Source organism: Adelges cooleyi, unplaced genomic scaffold, assembly GCF_023614345.1.
Source record: "Adelges cooleyi isolate 19-005CV unplaced genomic scaffold, UGA_ACOO_1.1 ACOO_flye_CR_arks_rails_tigmint_CR_PRNA_519, whole genome shotgun sequence".
Lineage (NCBI taxonomy): Eukaryota > Metazoa > Arthropoda > Insecta > Hemiptera > Adelgidae > Adelges > Adelges cooleyi.
In genome coordinates, this window is record NW_026096208.1 from 1609485 (window position 1) to 1629976 (window position 20492).

The 20492-nt window shown below is 29.8% G+C and overlaps 2 protein-coding genes across 2 annotated transcripts in view; both read right to left on the reverse strand.

The window, feature by feature from the left end:
• The window catches only part of LOC126842380 (annulin-like), a 39345-nt gene extending 23603 nt beyond the window's left edge, over positions 1-15742 (reverse strand). The window contains exons 1-2 of the mRNA XM_050579331.1: positions 15255-15742; positions 5769-6002 (exon numbers count right to left, since the gene is read on the reverse strand). Coding sequence (XP_050435288.1) covers positions 5769-6002; positions 15255-15393 — 373 coding nt within the window. The 5' untranslated portion in view covers positions 15394-15742. The remainder of the gene's footprint in view (positions 1-5768; positions 6003-15254) is intronic.
• The window catches only part of LOC126842387 (uncharacterized), a 160593-nt gene that overhangs the window by 37639 nt on the left and 102462 nt on the right, over positions 1-20492 (reverse strand). The window lies entirely within an intron of this gene.

Below are 20492 nucleotides of genomic sequence, written 5' to 3' on the forward strand. Positions count from 1 at the left end.
AATATTTATTCACTGGTCGGCTGCCGACCAGTGAAAATAGTTATCAGCATAATATTATAAATTAAAAAAGTCAACTAAATACGAATCGCCATGTTAAATAAATATTATCAAACCAAACAAATTTTTAAAAAAAAACCTTTCACTACCTTTCTACCATCTACAGGTCGGCATCGAAGCGGTTTTTTATCCCTTTCAGTTATGATCATATTTTCATCCCCAAATTCAATAATTTGCTTTATTTGTCAAACACAATACCACCGTCTGTACGCTATATGCTGTGTAAGACGTCAAACTCTTCTTCTTATTTTTTTTTTTGTCTTCTTCTAACAAGATGTTTAATTTACCGGCCAAGGACCAATTTTCCCATGGTCACGGCCTTATAGAGCGTGTAACACGAGTGCGCACACACACGGTGCGTAAAATCAGTATGTGTGTTTGTGTATAAACATAAAAACCAAAATAACACATACCTACAACACAGGACAATGCAAAGACACTGAAGGGACTGTGAAGAAACACAGGGTCTTATTTTTTTGTCGGACTAGGTCGTTTTTGGGTGTCCTCGGTCCCACCGCCTATTGTCGACGACGGCTTATGAGGTCAACGCATATGGCTTACATTATATTATTACCATTATTATTGCCATGTCCGTGTGTAAAAAGGGTAACACGGCGGGGGTGGCAAAACGATGTGTGAGAAACCCTTGTGCACATATTATAATAGTACTCAATGACATTATCATCGGTTGTAGTCTTCACGCACGGTTTGCTTGCACAACGCTTCTGGTATTTGGTGTGAAGGGTTGAGATATCCTTTTTGGGAACAGAGCAAAAAACGGCCCCACCATAGCCCCGCCTTCGGTCTAATTTTCAGACCATCAGTTCTTCTAAAACTACATCTGAAAACCGAAATTATAAAAAAAAACCTCACCCTCCCTCTGGGGCTTTATGATATTTGTTTGGTTTGTTTATGTCCATTTAACACAAAACACTAAATACTTGAAGAATTACACAATTATGTACTTTGTGTTTATAGGAAAAACATTGTTTAAGGTTATTTTACAATATTAAAAAGTTAGTGAATGTTCAAGTTTTTTTGAAATATTTTCAAGAACTCTATGATATTTCAAAGCTTACCAAATTTGAATAATTATCACTATGAAGTTGCTCGAGTTTAAAAGTAATTATTTAAAACTGGTTATCGTCCAGTTAAAACTGTTATAAATATTTATTAGTTAGATAACATAAAATATAAGTTGCCGTTTAAGATTCAAAAGTCGATAGTGCTCTAAAATTTACAAAATTGAATGTTGCTTAATACTGTAAAATATTATTAATTATAAAGACAACAAAAAGAAATACTACAAAAGAGCATTTATTATCTCAGAAAATATGAGTGTCTTACGTTGCATGGATCGTCCAATTATTTAAAATTAAAAAATACATTTAGCGTTAATATTATACTAGTTTTCATTCTTTGTCCACCTTTGAGCTTAGAACATAATATTAAGATTTAAATGGCATAAAGCTTCTCAACGGATAGTAGAAGGCTTCGGATGACTTTGGTGTACCATTAATAATTTTAAAGCAAAACGCCTTAAGTTAAAAAGTAAGTGAAAACGACAAACGTTCAATTTTACTGGTAGTAGTATTGTAACAGAAAAACTAAACCTCGTGGAAAAATTAAATATGGTTTTATTATGAAGCTTGATAGGTATTTCAAAATTAGTAAGCACCTTCCTTGTTACATAATTTTGTTGACTAAGTGTTGTTATAGAAAATAAATTGGAGTCACTTTTGCAGAGTTAAACCCACGTTGAAAGGGTTTAGCTCCTAGTTGAATGGGTTTTGTATCAGTAAATAAATATCGTCCATTTCAACGTTTCATTAATCATTTAAAGTATTAAATTAAAAGCACTTGCTATTCAGGTTGTTTTTTTTTTTAAAATTAAAATTAATGCAGAAAGTCTACAAATTTTAGGATTTAAGGTCTGAAAGTAGATCTATGGCGGTGCTACAATGTTATAAGATTTTTTTAAGTTTACAATTATTAAATATTTATTTATAGTTGGCTGCAAAGGTTATGTGGTGCTATCTAGAGAACGGCACAAGTACTGTGTGGTTAACGATGACAGCAACGAGATAGCGCCACTCTAACTCTAATGTGTTCTTGTAAAATAAAAATTATGATTTTAAAATAATTATATTTACTAGACTGTACTTCTGATAAGTTATATTTTACTATAGTTGTTTGTAAAATACACAACTTTTAATTCATATTTATAAACATTTAGAGATTTTTATGTGAACTATAGTCGGTTTTTTTTTTTTACAAATACCACTAAATTATCGCTCAAGATTAAGATTATTATTTTAAGATCTGTACACACATTCTCATCTAGGTCATTGAGTATCTTGTTAAAAAGTCTTTACAATTGTAGCAAAGCGGATCAAAGATGTGTGCTTGCTATTGAAATATGTGTTGAATAATATTCAACTAGCCTGTCTAATATGTCTGCTACAAAGAGAACACTGTTTTTTGTATGGATTTTATTTAAAATTTGTCTTGTACGAAGTTTGCGCATTGAGAATATATTGAATGAATACATTTCTTTGATGGACAGTGTTAAGCACTATCTAGATGAATAATATTACATACGTTTTGTCTTATCTAGATAAGACAGGAAAGGTCATAATATGACCTCTCATCTTCGACGATTTGTTCTGCAATTTAATAGTATTGATACTTACAATAATTTTTCACTTTACATTTGTGCGAATAGCAGTTGAGAACAACTGTTGTTTAATATTATTTGGACTTTTGGCACTTGACTTTTTTAATTATTTCAATTATTTTAAATTATTTTTAGATTTTTATTTTGAGAAATAGCCTCCATCGATCAAACGCTTGAGATGTTCCTCTGCTGTGTGCAAATGTAAGAGATCATAATGTATCCAGAGTTAACTGTTCTATATTGCAATTTATTTTTTTTGGTTCTTTTATACTTAAATTGTATTGTGATAATTTTTTAAAATTTTTTTTCAAAAAAACAAAGACACTTATTACAAAATTACTATACATAAAAATATAAACATAATTTTTTTTTAGTTTGGCCCTTGGCTTTCTCTTGTTTTTAACGTTATGTAAAGTAACCATTGCGAAGCGAATAATTTTATTTCCGGTACGGATTTATCAATGAAGATTATTCATAAAGAAAAACAACTATAATACCGTTTTGCATGCACGTGGTTGCGCCCATCACTTGGCACGAGGACAACGATTACATAATTTGAAGCTGATTTAACAACGGCACGTGCAGAATATTAATTAATTATATTAAAACATATATATATAAATATATATATATTATTTTTGTATAGGTAGTATGTTTAGATAGTATATTTTAAATGAAAAAATACACACCTACACGTGTCTACGCTAATGTGACACTAATTATATGACAGTTTCAAAATATGTATAAAATATTGTGATTTGACAGTTGAGAATGTTTTCAATTGTGAAAAACGTTTTTCAATTCATATTTTTTATGTCTTTTTGACAAGCTCTGCCTAACGAGCTTAGAATCAACTGTCTATCTTTATAACTAATATCTATATTTTAGTCTTAACTCTTAGATTTAATATAGGTTAATATATGTTTAATATCACCACTTTTAGAGCTCTATTAACCTTTGAAAATTAAACGGAAACGTCGTTATTCAAAACTGGTTACAGACCAGTCAATATTGTTAGTGAATTATTCTTTATCTAAAAAAATGATATAATAAAATATATACTACCAAGTAAGATATGGAAGTTGATAGTGTTCTAAAATGTATAAAAAAAAAAAAGTTTGAATATTGTTTAATATTGTAAAATAAAATTAACTAAAACAGCAACAATAAAAAAGGAACTACAAAATTGTAACTATTGTCAGATTAAATTAAAGTCTTAAACAGAAATAATCATTCTGTATAGGTATTACTTTAAATTGAAAAGGCAGTCGTTGACATATTTTATAAAACTATCTTTCTTTGTTCATCGTTGAGTTTAGACATAATACTTAAACGGCATAGAGCTTTTCAATAAATAAAAAAACGGGCCTAGGAGAGAATGGGGAATACCAGTCAGTGGATTATACCGGCCAATGGCATATCTCTTAAAATATGATACCTAAAATTTCGATGAGCACATAATTTGATAACTGTTGTTACCAGAACCTAATACCAGATGTATCAAAATGATAAACAACTTTTTACCCACAAAAAAATAATATTATTAATTTTTTTATCACTTTTGTTATGATATTTTTCCAAAATAAAACTCATCTCAAATTGAGAATTTCTAATTTTTTACTATATTCACTGTTTCTAGTATATCACAAACTGGCGAGGATTGCATTTATTTGCTCATAATATAAATAAATATTACAGCTTTTAAGTAAATGCGTGTATTTAAAAAAAAAAAGTCTGATAGGGTTAATAACGGTCAAAAAATAAATATTAGCCTTTTCAGTGTTTCATTGAACAATTCAAAATGCCAACAAAGTCACCCGGGAAGTAACTAAATCGGTATTAATTAAGAAAAATTCCTTTTCCCGTTTATAATTATAAGCCAGGTTTGCATTTATAATAATCGATGAAAACATAATATACATTTCACTAACGCCCATTCCGCAATAGCACTGTATTATCAAAACGCACTAAAAAACCTAAAACCTAGAATATGACAATAATAATACCTACGGGTTGTCTTTGAGATGGACACTGTCGTTGTTCGACAATTGATTTAAGTGTTTTATAAAATATTATATCCTATTTTTGTGGTCTTCTAGTGTACCTGTTGAATCTGCAGTGTACCGGACACTTTAAGGTATTATGAAATGAAATTTCCGACGCGTTTGACAAAACATAATTTTTAATATAAGCACACACTCCTCGCGGGCAAGACGCTTGTCGGTTTCACATAGAAATTATTTCACAACATATTATTACAAATATCAAAGCGACACAGGAAATGCACCTGACGCCAACAACCGTGGGCGTTTCGCCGTGTAGATCCCACGTCTGCACGTCCCATACCTACTATGATAATATTGTTTATTAATATATAATAATATTATGTATAATGTTTACTGGGTCAAACGCGTGGGCGGGTTTTAGAAATAAATCTCAACACGGTTTAACCGCCTTGTCACGCCAAGGCTTTATTGTTTATTTCTTTTCCACGTGTGTAAAACGTTGACGGAAATCTGTTGACCGAAAATACTCTTTTGTTTATGTTGTCATACTGTTCACCCTGCTTTTAAAGTGTGTAATTTAAGACAGAAAAAATTGTTGAGTACAGTATTTTTTTTTACACTATAATAACTTTGAAAATATTTAATGAAAACTGTTTTTCTACCAGTGAAAACATTTAGCGATACGTTACCGTTGGAGTTTTGAAAACCACACAGAACTCTAGTAAATACTAAACAAGGTAAATAAAAAAGTGTAAATACACTTTATTGTTAAACAAAAGGTTTTCGAATGACGAAACTATTCACTGATGATGGTGATAACGTTACAGATGATTGATAACATTTTCTTTGGCCACACTGTACAACAAGAGGATTATTAGTGTTCCTATTTTGGACACACTGACCCGAGAGTATTAAAGTTTTGTTTACATTTTTTTTTCAATTTTTCCAGAGTGTGTTTCTGAGAGGTTTTATCGAATCTGTGATATTTCAATATGTTATAATCCTGCTGAACTAGTGCACACACTTACCTTCGCAAGTGAACACAAACGAAACGCTGTCGTTGATGATGTGATAGACTCTGTTGAATTTGATTATCAAGCTGAACGTCTGACCCCGGCGCACCACCAACCCGAACTTTGTGTCTCTCATACAAGCATACTTGCTGGTTCTGTGCTTGGAACCGTTTTCTTCCAGACAATAGTCGATCCAGTCGACTACCAGCGGTCCGATCGTCTCCCTCCCGAATGATCTGGCTGTAGGCACTGCAAACGAAAAAGCGATTATTGTAATAATGTTAACAAAGTTATATTTAGTAAAAAAAAAACAAAGTACATGGGAACCCATGGATATGTCTTAATATACAAGTATTATAGAACCCTGGTACTTTCTGATGTCGAATGTTTTTCTTATCTCTTATCACCAATCTCTTATCTCTTATCACACCTCCAGCATCTAGCTAGACCTACTCTTAACTTTAATCTATTACCTTTAACCTCCCCCCTCATCAACTCTAGCATCCAGCTGTACCATCTCTTAACTCTAATCTATTATCTCTAATCTCTTCTCTATTCCTTTATCTCTATTTTATTTTATTTATACTATCACAGTCCACTTCAGTCCCAGTTTATACTTTTAAATGCTATATTTTGCTCGACAAGTATTCATCCATAACTTTTATACAATTATACACTTTAAACAAAACCATAATCGACTAGAATATCAAAATACAAAATTTTTCTAACGTTTAATATTATAAGGATGTTATTTGAAAAATTCAAAGTTGGACTTATCAATCTGATAATGATTGATAAGCACAAAAAAAATTATTTATAAATTGTTCTGCTATTGGCAATAGTATTGAATCGATATTGTTAAGTGTATAACACAAATACTTTACCCTCTTAACATATTAAGTTTATTTTTTTAATTAAAAAAAAAATATTTTTGTTGTATAAGTTTGTTGATTAATTGATGATTTTGTGATAAGTCCAAAAGTTAAAAACAACTAGTGGTTTCAGTTTTCTGATTGTTTTTCTTTTTTTGTTTTCTTTTTCTTTTGTCTTTAAAATCATATTATTACCATAATGTACATTTACATCTTACTTGTTATTGCTGTTTAATTGTTGAGCCGAATGTTTTTTGTTAATAAAGGCTATTAAAAAAAAAAAAAAAAAACTAGTGGTTTCTGTTGACTACCTACTTCAGTTGTATTTTCAAATAAAGGAAAATGTGCCTTTATGTAACTTGTATCTTCTATAAAAAGTAACAACACTCAACAAGACTGGTACTAATTACAATTGGAACCGATTTACATAACTTTGTATCCTCTCTATGTCTCTTAGGCCATAATAAGACCTAAGATTGCAAGCTTTGTTTGTGTAAACAATTGACTCAGACTCTGATGACATTATTATAATATAAAAATGTATCAATGACGACCAAAAAAGGTCATTACAATACATAGACAACCGTGTGCACAACATAAACACACCTTGCGGCTAATTTCATATAAGGAATGATTACACCATTTGTGTTTTGGAGACTTAGAAAATTCAATCGGATTACACTGTTGAGGCGGTTGAAGGAAAAAAACTGTTACAAAACAACAAATGATTTAAATTTTTATTTATAGAAAGACTGGGTCACACAAATCTTGCACAAACGATATATGACTATAAAACACCATTTATCACTTTAAGCATGTTATTCGAGTGAAGTGTTAGAACTTAAAGTCTGAAATTTAGATATTCAACCAATTAGGTCAAATCCAAAAAAAAAAAAAAACATCCTTTCTCCTTCTACTTTACTCTTATTTATTTATTAATAATTACTTTATTGATTTATTTTTGAGATAATGTCATTTGAGTTCCCAAGTTTTAATAAATCTGACATATTAACTAGCTCCTTTTTACAAAATTTGAAGAAAAAAACAGTTACTTTACTACTTAACTAGTTACTTTTTTTCCATGCCAGTAAATAGGTAATCAGACGGAGTTACTTGGCCGACTCTCAATTTTAATTATATTGTCTTTTTTTTAATTAGACACAAAAATAATCTTATTTAAATATTGTTTTGAAACTTTGATTTTTTTTTTTCAAAATGCGTGTGTTATTAATTTATAATTAATTTTTTTTCACTGATTTGATATGTATTGGTTTTTAAATTATTTAGAAATGGTGAATGTGAATTTGTGTATTTTTAAAGATTTATATTTTAAACCTAAACTGAATAACATTATTTATAATTAAGTAACATGTTAAAAATCAACGGATTTCATCATTTCGAATACAATGAAATATTTTCAAAAAACAAATAAATAATTACTATTTAGGTATTTAATGTCTGACGTTTGGTCTGACAGCTGCATTTAAAAAAATCCTCTGCAATATCGACCAAAAGATTATTGAATTTGTCCTACATTGTAAAGATTTGAATTTAAGATCAATTCCTTTCAAGTTTCTACAACAGTCACCAGTCAGTCGTTTGAAAAGGTGTATAAGGACCGCTTGTGTGTCATTACCAACTCTATAAATATTGGTATTCTCCAAGGAAATGGATGTCTTACATCAGAATGTAAGTGCATATTTTTAAAATTTTGAATCTTTTATTTAGCCGACGTCCTTGTGCTGTCTCGTTTAGTGCAATAAGACGTAGGACAGAATGCGCTAGGAAATTGCATAACCCGGTCACTGTAAATTGCACACAATAATATCATACACACACCCACGTGGGCACAATAGTAAAGATAGTAATAGCAGTAATAATATTGTAATTGTATAGTAATGATAGAATGGCGAATTGTGGGTCGACAGAACGTAGGACGCAGCAGCTGTGGGCTATAAAAAATTGACGGGGGGGGGGGCAATGAATGGTCCTTGTGTTTTGGGAAAGGAAAATTACCAAAAAAAAAAAAAGTCATTTTACCCAATTGTGTGTGTGTGTGTGTACTTTAGTCAAATAGAGAACCCTGACAAGATGCCTAAGCCCGTCGAGAGCAAAAGGGAGAATTAATTGTTTTATTGTTTTATCGTGTAGGTAGTAGTTTTGTTATGTGAAGCTTACTGATAACAATGCTGACTTGAACGTTATAGAAACACTTTTAGCTGCACTACAATAAGCTATTTCTTTACACGCAGCTAAGAAATACTATGTTTTTATCACAAAGAACGCCAATAAAGAAATTGTTTAAATACATTCGCTTTATAACGTTTGAACCATTTTTAATAACCGGCAAAACAGTTAAAAAAAAAAAAAATTATCTTTAAACAACACTGCTACCCATTTGAGAACGATACTTTTTTTTATACATTGGTAACTATTATTCGTTTTTTGTTTTTTTTTTTAGACTGACATCTAATGCAAATCAAAGAAGATAATTTTAAGATTATTGGTTGATGCTCGAAAACGATGGCTTTAATCACTTTTAAAATAGTATAATGTAGTTTTAAGTTTAATATTATTTATTGAACGTACAGTGTACAGTGTCACACAGATGCACTTGGACGAAGAGTAGCGCCAACTTTTATTTTCACTAGTAAATAAATTATATATATATTTTTTTTTTAATAACCATATACTTTGTGTTAAATTGCATATAAATTATTTATATTTAGAACTTAGAAGAAGAAAAATTGTTATCTCTGAAAATAATAATAATAATTGATGATAAGCACAGTATTCAACGACAATTGAATGTGTATCTTTATTGGTATATTAAATTTTTGAACGATTATTTTTAAACCTTTAACAACTTGATAAGTGATCATCCGAAGCTTGTCGACCAGTCAGAATTGTCAGCATTTTATTTTTAATTATAAAAGTTAAATTAAACACATTGGTTAACGTTAAATAGACAGAGCTCTGGAAAACATCAAAACGGTAAATACATATTTTAGTCGTTTCATAGTATTGTAAAATGACATAAACAAAATTTGTTAAAAATTTGTCTGACAGTCAGCCTGGTTAATTATTGTGTTTATTGACCGTATAATTAGTTTTGGCATTACCGTGCAAGTTTTAGGATCATCTCCTACGCTGAACCGTTTAGACCTGGCAGTCTCTTGGTACCGGTAGGACTAGTTAAATCTTAAAAAATAAGACATTATACCCAGCATGACGGGCCAAATCATAAAAATAGGGTTATGAGTATGAATAAACTTTTTATTGGCCATATTTCGTTTCTAAGTTATGTGACTTAAATAAATCGTGCGTATCGTGGCCTAATAAGCTATGGTCAGCTAAGGACAAACGATGAAGTATATCAAGTTTTGGTATAAATAGGTTTCTCGATGAGGTATATCGTTTCGAGTAAAATACAATTTTTCTTAGCAAGAATATTATTGAGTACCTTGTCTATTGTTCTTGTATAAAAAAAAATACTATTTGATTTCGCGTTATCATTTGGTATTTCAGTATACTTAAAAATTAAGTCAGTACACATTTGATAAACATAAATTATTATGGTAATTTGTACATGAAAACATTTTTTGCAACAGTTTTTAACCAAAGTAGGTGTCTGTTATAATCACTATTATAGTTTACAGAAGAAAAAAAAAATGATAACATTAATTTTTGTGTCTTTGCTTTGGCACATTAACGGAAAAATCGACACCGGTTAGCATAACGAAAATATCAGCTGATTTATCTGATAAGATAAGAGAGATAGAGAGATAAGAGAGATAAGAGATAAGATAATATATATGTTTTAACTTTGTTTAAATGTTCATTAAGATATTATTATAAAAGTTATTTGTCATTAAACGTGTACATTATAACGCTTGATTATATATTAATTTTTTTTTTTTTTATACTTCACCCGAATTAAATATTCCAAAATAAAAAAAAAATCACTTACATCATAATTTCAAAATGGTACATAAAAAAAAAAATATGCAATTTTATTATTGGGTACTCAAAAAAAAAAAGAAGACATTTTACATAATATTATTTATATACATATATATATATACTTTTTTTTAACGAATTTAACGTCTCATCTGTCGCTTATGTTGAAAATGAATTATTTGTGCCGTCGTCGGTTGTCATAATATTAATATTATGCGGTAAACGGGTGGGCGGTTCTAATTTTTTTTTTATATATGAAAATGTAGCTTGTATGATTATTATGATGCGTTTTATAAATAGGCACCGGAGCGCGTTGAGGGCCAAAAAACTAAATAAAAATACCTCTAGAATATCATCTGGATATCCGGAATGTTTTTATTATGTAGATCTTTGTAGAAAAATGAAACTAGAAAGTGAGACGGTTACAATACGTCTCATGAAATGCAGCAGTTATCCCTTTATGGTATGCCCGTGTTGTGTGTGAAATGATCGACAATAATATAGCCCACTAAAAAGTGTAATGATCTTAATCTATAATCACATTAGAAAGTGCTGTTTTTAGACTGTGTAAAGTGTTCAGCGTTTAACAGGTGATGTACTAAACGTCGACTATTTACTATCTCAAATGTAAGTATATACAAATTAAAAAAAAAGGCACATGTTAAAACTATGTCACTGTCGCCTATAACCAAGAAGTTATTGTTGTTTGCATAGATATGCTATTTTTGTAAATTCAAAGTGTATTTTTGCTAAAACCTCAAAAATTAAAGTATAGGCTTTTTAACAAAATAAACACAGCCCGAGCTGTGTAAATTATGTCTAAAAGCCGTTTTGAACTCATTCCAATCATTTGATCTGTCGTCGACCGGACAAATTTGGTTTGAAACTGATGTCTGGGCGGCGCAGATCAAACGCCATAAAAATAATATATTTTAAAGTTAACTGTCACTTATACTTAGGCATAGGGTAATTCATTTTATAACGCCAGACGCTATTGGCAATATATTGTAATGTGTTGTTGAAACAGTTTTTTTTTATACATACCTATTTTGTTATAATAATAATAATCTTCATTACGGAATAAATTCCAATTTACATAATTTAGTATAATGACAGATACATTTAAAATTACAAGAAAAATGAATAGGTACATGTTCTAAATAAATATAACAAAAAGAAGAACATACAAGAGTAATTAAATATTAAAATACATACATCAGTGAGATCTTTGATTGATGAGAAAAAATAAATCTATATAGTATTGGCGGTCGACATATTAACATGTAAGAGGGAGATAGGGACATATTATAGTTATTTCAAAGTATTAGGCAAGTAAAAAAATAGGTTTACATCTTGCATTAGGTAAATTAATTTTAAAATTTAAGAACTCTATTAATTCTAGACAATACGAACTTCATGGCTAATAGTTTAAACCTATTTAAACTATTCAACCTATTACAATTATTCATTTAAACCTATTCAAGCTGAGAACTAACTAATGAGAAGTATAATAATTTGAAAGCTTGATCATCATGGAAAACTTTACAGGTATGTTTAATGAAACCCAATAGAGATAATGCCTTATTTGGGATAACATTGGGACATGTGAGTTAAAGGATCAAATGACTCTAGTGACTGTAAGAAGTCATAATGAGTTATGTTTTTAAAGTAAATGAAATTTATTACAATATTCTAAACTTACTAAGTATTTAGTATTTTTTTAGGATTTTCCAGAGTAAACGGGTCGATTGGTATAATATATTAATATTGACTTTTTAAATAAAGAATAATTTTCCGATAGAAAAAAATATAAATAATTTATACGGTTTTTAAATTGGTATGTTTTTTTTGTCTTTAAGAAAATTATAATTTACCAAAATAGTAAAAATAAATGCTGGTTCTACTCTCAAACCGAGTGCACACCTGTGTGTACATTACCTACACTGTGTATTATAAATCATACTAAACTACTTCAACGACTTTAATATTTTCAAGCCATTATACTATCGAGTATCAACCGATAACTATTATCATGATTGTCATTGTAGAGTGTCTTACCCGAATGGAACACCAGGTAAAGCATAAAAGCATTAGCCGTTCCAGAGTAAAAAATATATAGGCCTTTTCTCTTCCTTTTATTTTGTTGATTTTTTAAAAGACATTTTCCCCTCTAAATTTTCATACTTTTTGAACTGATTGCCTAACGATAAAATATCATGATATATTTTTAATTACTCTTCGAAAATCAAAACAGTACACATGGCAGCTGCCTACATGGCAATGTGACGGCACGGTATTCAAGCCGGTCCGTATAGGTACTATCTTAAAGGAGGCAGTAGCTGGTCTTTACAATATGAAATACTACCTAAACGGTCAGCCGACTTGATCGTGCAATTGTGCCAAATACCGTTGTAAAATATACAATTGACGACCAAACGTGTAAGGAACGTGCTCTAGGTCTAGGAAAACACCTACCCACAGACTGGACTACCATGTTGTCGTGTAACGCATATAAAGAACAGCCAATTAAATTATTATTACTGTGCTCGCGTGTCGCAACTTAATAAATCACACTCTAAACTCGGTTGCGTCCTAATTTTACTTTTTTTTTTTTAACTTTAACGCAAAAGCTAACACATGTTCTGACGTCTTGATTATTGCCATGTGCCATCTCAGCTCACCCACATAAAAAAAAAAAAACCAAGAAATATGAGCTTGTTGAGAATAGGAAAATCGAGCAAATCGCTACACACTAATATCGAATATTAGTTGATATTTTTTGTTAAGTTAAAAACAAAGGCCAATAAACTCAACGATTTTTTGAAAACCCACAGTTGGCTAATATGTGTATAAGAAGAATGTATTTAAGACAAACTGACGTTACTTTGACATTTGTTTTTATCACCCAAATCGCTCTGTCGATTGTTCTATTCTTATGATGACTTTGGTAGGGAAAAAAAAAAGATTTATAGAATAATAGTAAAATAATTGTGTTTCCTTTTTTTAACAGGACGTCCAAGACGTTTCATATTGACAAGGATGACAGGTGTTCCACCTCAGGTGATCACAACTTATACGGCTATTCGCAGCGCAAACCGGTTACCAATCTTCCCACGACGACCCAGTGATGGACTCATTAAAAATAATCCATCAATGACCGTATCGGTGTTTACATTAATGACCTTCGACCGAAAAAAAAAAGGAAAATTTCTTTTGGGAAAATTCCAAAAACCACACAAAAGCGTTTGACATTAATTTTAAAACACAATTGCAATACACCACTGGTATTATGTTTTAAATTTTATAAGAAAGTAAACAAAGAGTTGTACTGATAGTATGATCAAACATTTAAACACAGACATCCGCCTGTATATTTTAAATAATGTAAATAGCACTTTTGAATGAGTCTTAGGAGTTAAGTGAATAGAGCGTTGCCTAAATTATCATCATTATTCAAGTTAAAATTATTGGAATAATTTTCAAACGTAAAATTATTAAAATAATTATTCATTTTTTAGTAATTTTGTTTTAAAACATTATTTCCTATAAATATAACTTACACATTTACATAAACAATTATTTTAATAACGCATTATTCATGTAAAAGTTATTCCAATCTTTTTGTATTTAAATAGTTTTAGAAATAATTATTCAAATAATATTTTAGTCGTATAAAAAATTATTTTAATAACGTTTTGTTCGGATAATAAAATTAATATTTTATATCGAATGAGAAATTATTCATAGAATTACAATTTTAATTATTCGAATGAAAAGTTATTCAAATAATTTCAAACTGAACTATTTGTCAAACATAATACTATTTGAATAGTTTATCCTAAGTATATTTTTTTTAAATCTTCAGAATAATTATTCGAATAATAGTTTTCACTCGAATGATTAAATTTAAAATGTATTATTAAAACTATTCGAATGATTTTCAAATAATCGTTTAAAAAGTCAGAGTTTTTTTTTAGAATCTTCAAAAAAATTATTCTAGTAAAGTTTTATTCGAATAAATCGAAAAGAAAGTATTCGAATAACGTTTTATTCTGAAAATGATTTATACAACTCTGCACATAATGCCACTACTTGGCGTTATACATTGTAATTATTACAACCAGAACGTTTTAATTGATTGTATACTGCTACAAAAGGTTTTAAACAGTTTTAACGAATGGTGCGCTTTTAATGATCTATCTCTAAATATTAACAACTGCCAAGTTATCTCTTTCACAAAAAAAAAAACGCAAGCCAATTAAATTCAATTACTGTACCTATATCTAATATAAATCTACTTGGTTCCTCTCTAGTCAATGATTTAGGTATACTATTACTATTCAACAATCCACATACAAACTATTAACATATAAAATCGATGACTCTTTTCAACTTTAAAGTTTCTAACCACAACACTCTTTTGTATTCATCGGTTTTCCCAGAGTTACATAATAATATGTTAAACCACCCAATAAATATTTCAATATTCCGTGGCAATCAAGATTTGATGCTCTCATAAACTATTTAAGTAAGTTAGTTCCCCTTTATTGTTTTATATTAATTTAGTATCCCATAGCTGTTAATATTATCTTATATGTGTATATCTATTTTATAATTTCTAGTTTCTAAGTTGATGAATGCAATTTTATTTCTTCAAACTAGTACTCACTTTCGTTGCCCGAACTGTCTTCAGCTTCGGTCTCGTGCGGTTTCGATATGCTTCTGCCCATAATAACCGTGTTGTCGTCGGATTTGCTCGGTTTGCCCGCCGAATCGAACAGTGCGCATAATCCGAAACAATCCGTCATAATAGCGCGACCATCGGTAAGTACATAGATAAAAAAACAAAATTATAATAATAATAAAAAAAACAGTCAGGCCCCTCTCCCCGGGTTCGGTTTGTCGGGCGACGAAAAAAAAAAAAGAGTTAGAAAAACAACCGGTAGATTAATAATATATTATCTTATTAATGTATCGAAAAAGTAAAAAACGCAAATATTAGAAAATATATACAACGAAGATACGCTTTGGAAAAATTAATACAATTTTTTTAATAATTTTTTTTTGCCTTAGCACAAAACACTTAACGGCCGTCCACAGACTAATGCGCGGTTGTGTATTAAGCCACACTCTACTACTACACAAGGCGATGGCAATCCGTAGGCGGATTTACAATCCAACATAATATTATAACGCACACTGCAGTTCCCACCGTCGCCTATTTTTTTATTTTTACTTTTTAGCTTTATATAAAAAGAGCTTTCGTTGAGTGTGTGTGTTGTCGACCAAGTTTGTTCTCGAAACGGTCAACGGTTAGTAGCTGTTATAATCGTTTCCGTCCTTCCTCGGACCGTTTATTAAATTGCACAATTATTTCTTTTCCCGGTAAAAAACAATGTCGCCGGGTTTCAAAAAAGGGCATTATTCCACATGGGTAAACCCAAACGAGAGTCGATAGTAATTCTTTAATTCATACCTCAGTGTACAAGCTACTCGGTGGTTCCTCGGTGGTGTAAAAACATAAGCGGACAAAGTCACCGTGTCGTTTAAAAACATTTAAAAGCCTAACCTAACCGAGGAGGGCAAAACTTAAGCATTGCTTCCTCCTCGGTAGGCGATAATCATTTATTTATTTTTCTTTTTTATCACAAATCCCTTTGCGCTCACATTTCAAGAAGAATTTACAACATTAAACCTAACCTAACCTAACCTAACCTAACCTAACCTAACCAAACCAAACCTAACCCTAACCTAACCTAACTAAACCTAACCTAACCTACACTAGTTTACTCTTAAAATAATTTCAATTTTTTATTTTTGAAAACGTTTTTGTTTATTTCCATATTACAATATTGGACAATATTCAAATTTTTACCTTTTTTAGTATTTTCTCTAGAGCTTTATCAACTTTTGAAACTCAAACGGTAATGTATAATGTATTTTATTAACTTTTCAAATTAAAAACGATTTTCTGAACATATTGGCTGGTCGATAACCAGTTTTGAATGAATAGTTTTTAAGTTATTAAAGTTTTAAATTTAGGACAGGAGGAAGGGCGGAGAGTAGAGTGATTTTTATCTACCTAATTAACTTGAAAATTAATAACTATTCAAAACTGGTTACCGACCGGTCAATTAATTTTAATTTGAAAACTCAGTGAAATATATAAATGTTTCTATTTGAGTTTCAAAAGATGATAAAGCTCTAGCAAATAATATACAAGGTACAAATTTGAATATTGTCTAACAATGTACTATAACCAAAAAGAAAATATTATCAAAAAGAAACACTACAAAATTGTAAAAGTTATTTTCAAGGTTTCAAGTCTTATAATTGAAAAAAAATTCTTAAGGAATAGAACGTATTAAAAGAAATTCGAGTTTGAAGCAATTTATGAACAGAAATATTCGTTTACTACTTAAATTTTTATAAACTTTAGTACAAATTGGTTTTTGAGTCACTTTTGGGTTTTTTTCATAATAGAAAAAAATATTTTCTACTTTATGTTAAAGATCTACCTTTAGTCCGGTTTTAGCTCCAAGTTTTACACCTACAGTTCTATTTTTTGCATTAGAAATTATTATTTTTTTAATAATATTACTTATATACAAACTTTCCATCTCAAGCTTTTTGGTTGTATCCTGGTGGACTTAGAGTGCTTGTTGGCGAAATTATTTATGATCTCCTACCTAATATGTCTTCTGCATTAAGTATACACTTTTGTATGAATTCCATTGAGATTTGTCTTATAGGAATTTATGAATTGAGAATATATTAGTGACTGGTATATAAATAGTAGTTTTGATGGGTATGTAGGTGGTACTTCCTAAGAAGATTTGACATGTCAGTTATGTTAGCATCTCATATTAAAAACCGAATTACACAAAACACACATCTTGCCTGGCGTTTGTATTGTGTAAAAACCGAATCTTGTAAAAAAAAACAGCTAATTGCAATGTTTTTTAATATTGTATTCTTTATACATTTACATTATTTTATTCTGGCCATTTGAAACAACAGTCAATTGTTGTACCTGGATAATATTTTTAAAAAGACATAACCTTATATAGATATAGCACCGACAAATTTTAATCACGTGGCATATTATAGTTATTTCAAAGTATTAGGCAAGTAAAAAAATAGGTTTACATCTTGCATTAGGTAAATTAATTTTAAAATTTAAGAACTCTATTAATTCTAGGCAATACGAACTTCATGGCTAATAGTTTAAACCTATTTAAACTATTCAACCTATTACAACTATTCATTTAAACCTATTTAAGCTGAGAACTAACTAATGAGAAGTATAATAATTTGAAAGCTTGATCATCATGGAAAACTTTACAGGTATGTTTAATGAAACCCAATAGAGATAATGCCTTATTTGGGATAACATTGGGACATGTGAGTTAAAGGGCAGCTTAGAATCAAATGACTCTAGTGACTGTAAGAAGTCATAATGAGTTATGTCTGTCTTTTAAATAAATGAAATTTATTACAATATTCTAAACTCACCAAGTATTTAGTATTTTTTTAGGATTTTCCAGATAATTGATGAAAAAAATTGTTAATAAGAGAATCTACTGATAAGGATGGAACGATAAGAGACAGGAAATCAGCTGATCAAAACACTTGTTCATAATCTTGCCGCCTTAATTAGAAGGATTGATGAATTATTTATTTGTTCTTTTCGGTGAGAATGCACACTAAAATAATAGTATTACCTTTATTATGGATTACAAAATGTGTAAAATTAACACAAACAAAACAGTTGTCGTGTAGTACTAACCCGATGTACTAGTAACAAAAAAAGAAAGAAAAAAATGTCATATCTCCAATCTGGTTTTGTGCGGTGATTTCTCGTTTTGTTGTATAATTTTTAACGGTCAGATCAACAGCCAACAATCGTACTCGGCTTCTCGGCCAGCTCGGATCTTACTTTTAAATATTATCCTACAAATTGTACGTTCGACCTTTGAGACCAGCACACGTTATGGACACGTACCTCCTATCTAACCTATGAAATAACATCTGAACCAAGGCACCGCATTAGCATTCTGTCTGCTTACATAAAACGACACCGTTTTCAGGTCGCATTTTACCGTGGGGGGAATACTCTAATATTAACCAAATAGGTGTTGATCACACTATTGTAAACTAAGTGAGTAAGAGTGAGAGAGAAAGAACAAATTTTATTTAAAAAAAAAAACCAAAGCGGACTGTCTGTCTACCAGCGGTTGCTTATAGTGGCACACGGTATATACCTTTCAGACGACAACGTTATAGGTTGTAAAATATAATTCATTGAGATAATAAACTTGATAAAAAATAATAATTAATAGTAATAGTAAAACGAATGGTTTAGGTCACATCGAATAACCGCATAAACAGTATAACAGTGTATTAGAACAGTACAAATTTGTAAAACACAAGAAAACGTCACAACGTTTCGATATTAATTTATTTTTGTCAATTTTTTGTTAATTATTAACAACTTGAACGTAGTTTGTATGTACAGAGACTTTTTTAAAAGTATTCTTTGCCATGCTTTCATGACTGTTGGTCACGTTCGATAAGAGATAGCTGATAAGGAGTTAGTGATAAGGGATCGGCGATAAGGGATTAGATTTAAACTAGAAAAAATAGAATCAAAACGCTGATTTCTATACAGATTTTTATAAATAAAACCGTCTTTTGCAGAAATTTAAAATTTGCTACGTTCGTTCGCTAAGTTTACACTTTTTACATAAATATGTCTCGTTCCTGGAGGGGTAGGAAAGGGAATATCCTGGATAAGTGATAAAAAAAAATTGTTAATAAGAGAATCTACTGATAAGGTTCGAACGATAAGAGACAGCCAATCAGCTGATCAAAACACTTGTTCATAATCTTGCCTTAAAAAGAAGGATTGATAAATTATTTTTATTTTTTTTGTGTGTGCATATGATAACTTTTGCAATGAAGACCAATTCCATTGTGAATTTCCATCAAGATATTTATTTTTTTGTATTTACTTTTTGGACATAAGAGTGTAAAATTTAGACTGATATGGTGCACATTTTTATAAATTATAATTAAACATGTTTTTAAATAGCTTATAACAATGAGCAGTTTAGTAATGTGACTAGTAAAATAACAACATTCAGTGTTAAATTTTCTTACAAATTTTATCAATTATTTTACAAATTAAGTAATAAAAAACGCGTTTTATTTAAATTTTGGCCACCGCATTAGAGTTTTAATGTTAAAATTATACAAACATGTTTTTTTATTTTTTTTTTTACATTAAATTTAGGCAGTAAGACAATTTTTACTGATAGATTTGAAATAATATTCAAGTCGTGAAGTGTATTTTTAAACTACTTCCCAAAGATATAGCCTGCAAATTAAGACTTGAATCTAAAACTAACTTTTTATCTTTCAGTGTTAACGAGGCGTCGTGTTTATGCAATATCAGTACGTTAATGTTAAGTAAAAAGTAGTCTGTAAGGCACAAAAGTGAGTTTATAATACTGAGACAAAGTTGAGTTTTAAAATATTGTTATCTACACGGTATAAAAATTGATTATTTTTTTTTTTAGTAAATATCACATTTTTTCCACTATTGTTTCCATAATTTGAAAAACATATTATTATAATAACTACATTAGGGGAAACACCAGTAACCGACAATAGTTGCTTTAAATTTGGTCTTAAAAATTCGTACCTATTTAATACATATATTCTATATAATTTGATATACATACACTGGGATATACCTTAGGTATAAAAAAAAAACATAAAATTTATTCTAAAAGTCAGAAATTAAAATATCATGATATCTTCGTTTAACGAGTCCAATGATCAGAAATCGTACCTTACAGATACTTAAAAGGGGCAAACAAGTTCGCATTCCCCACTTCTTAAT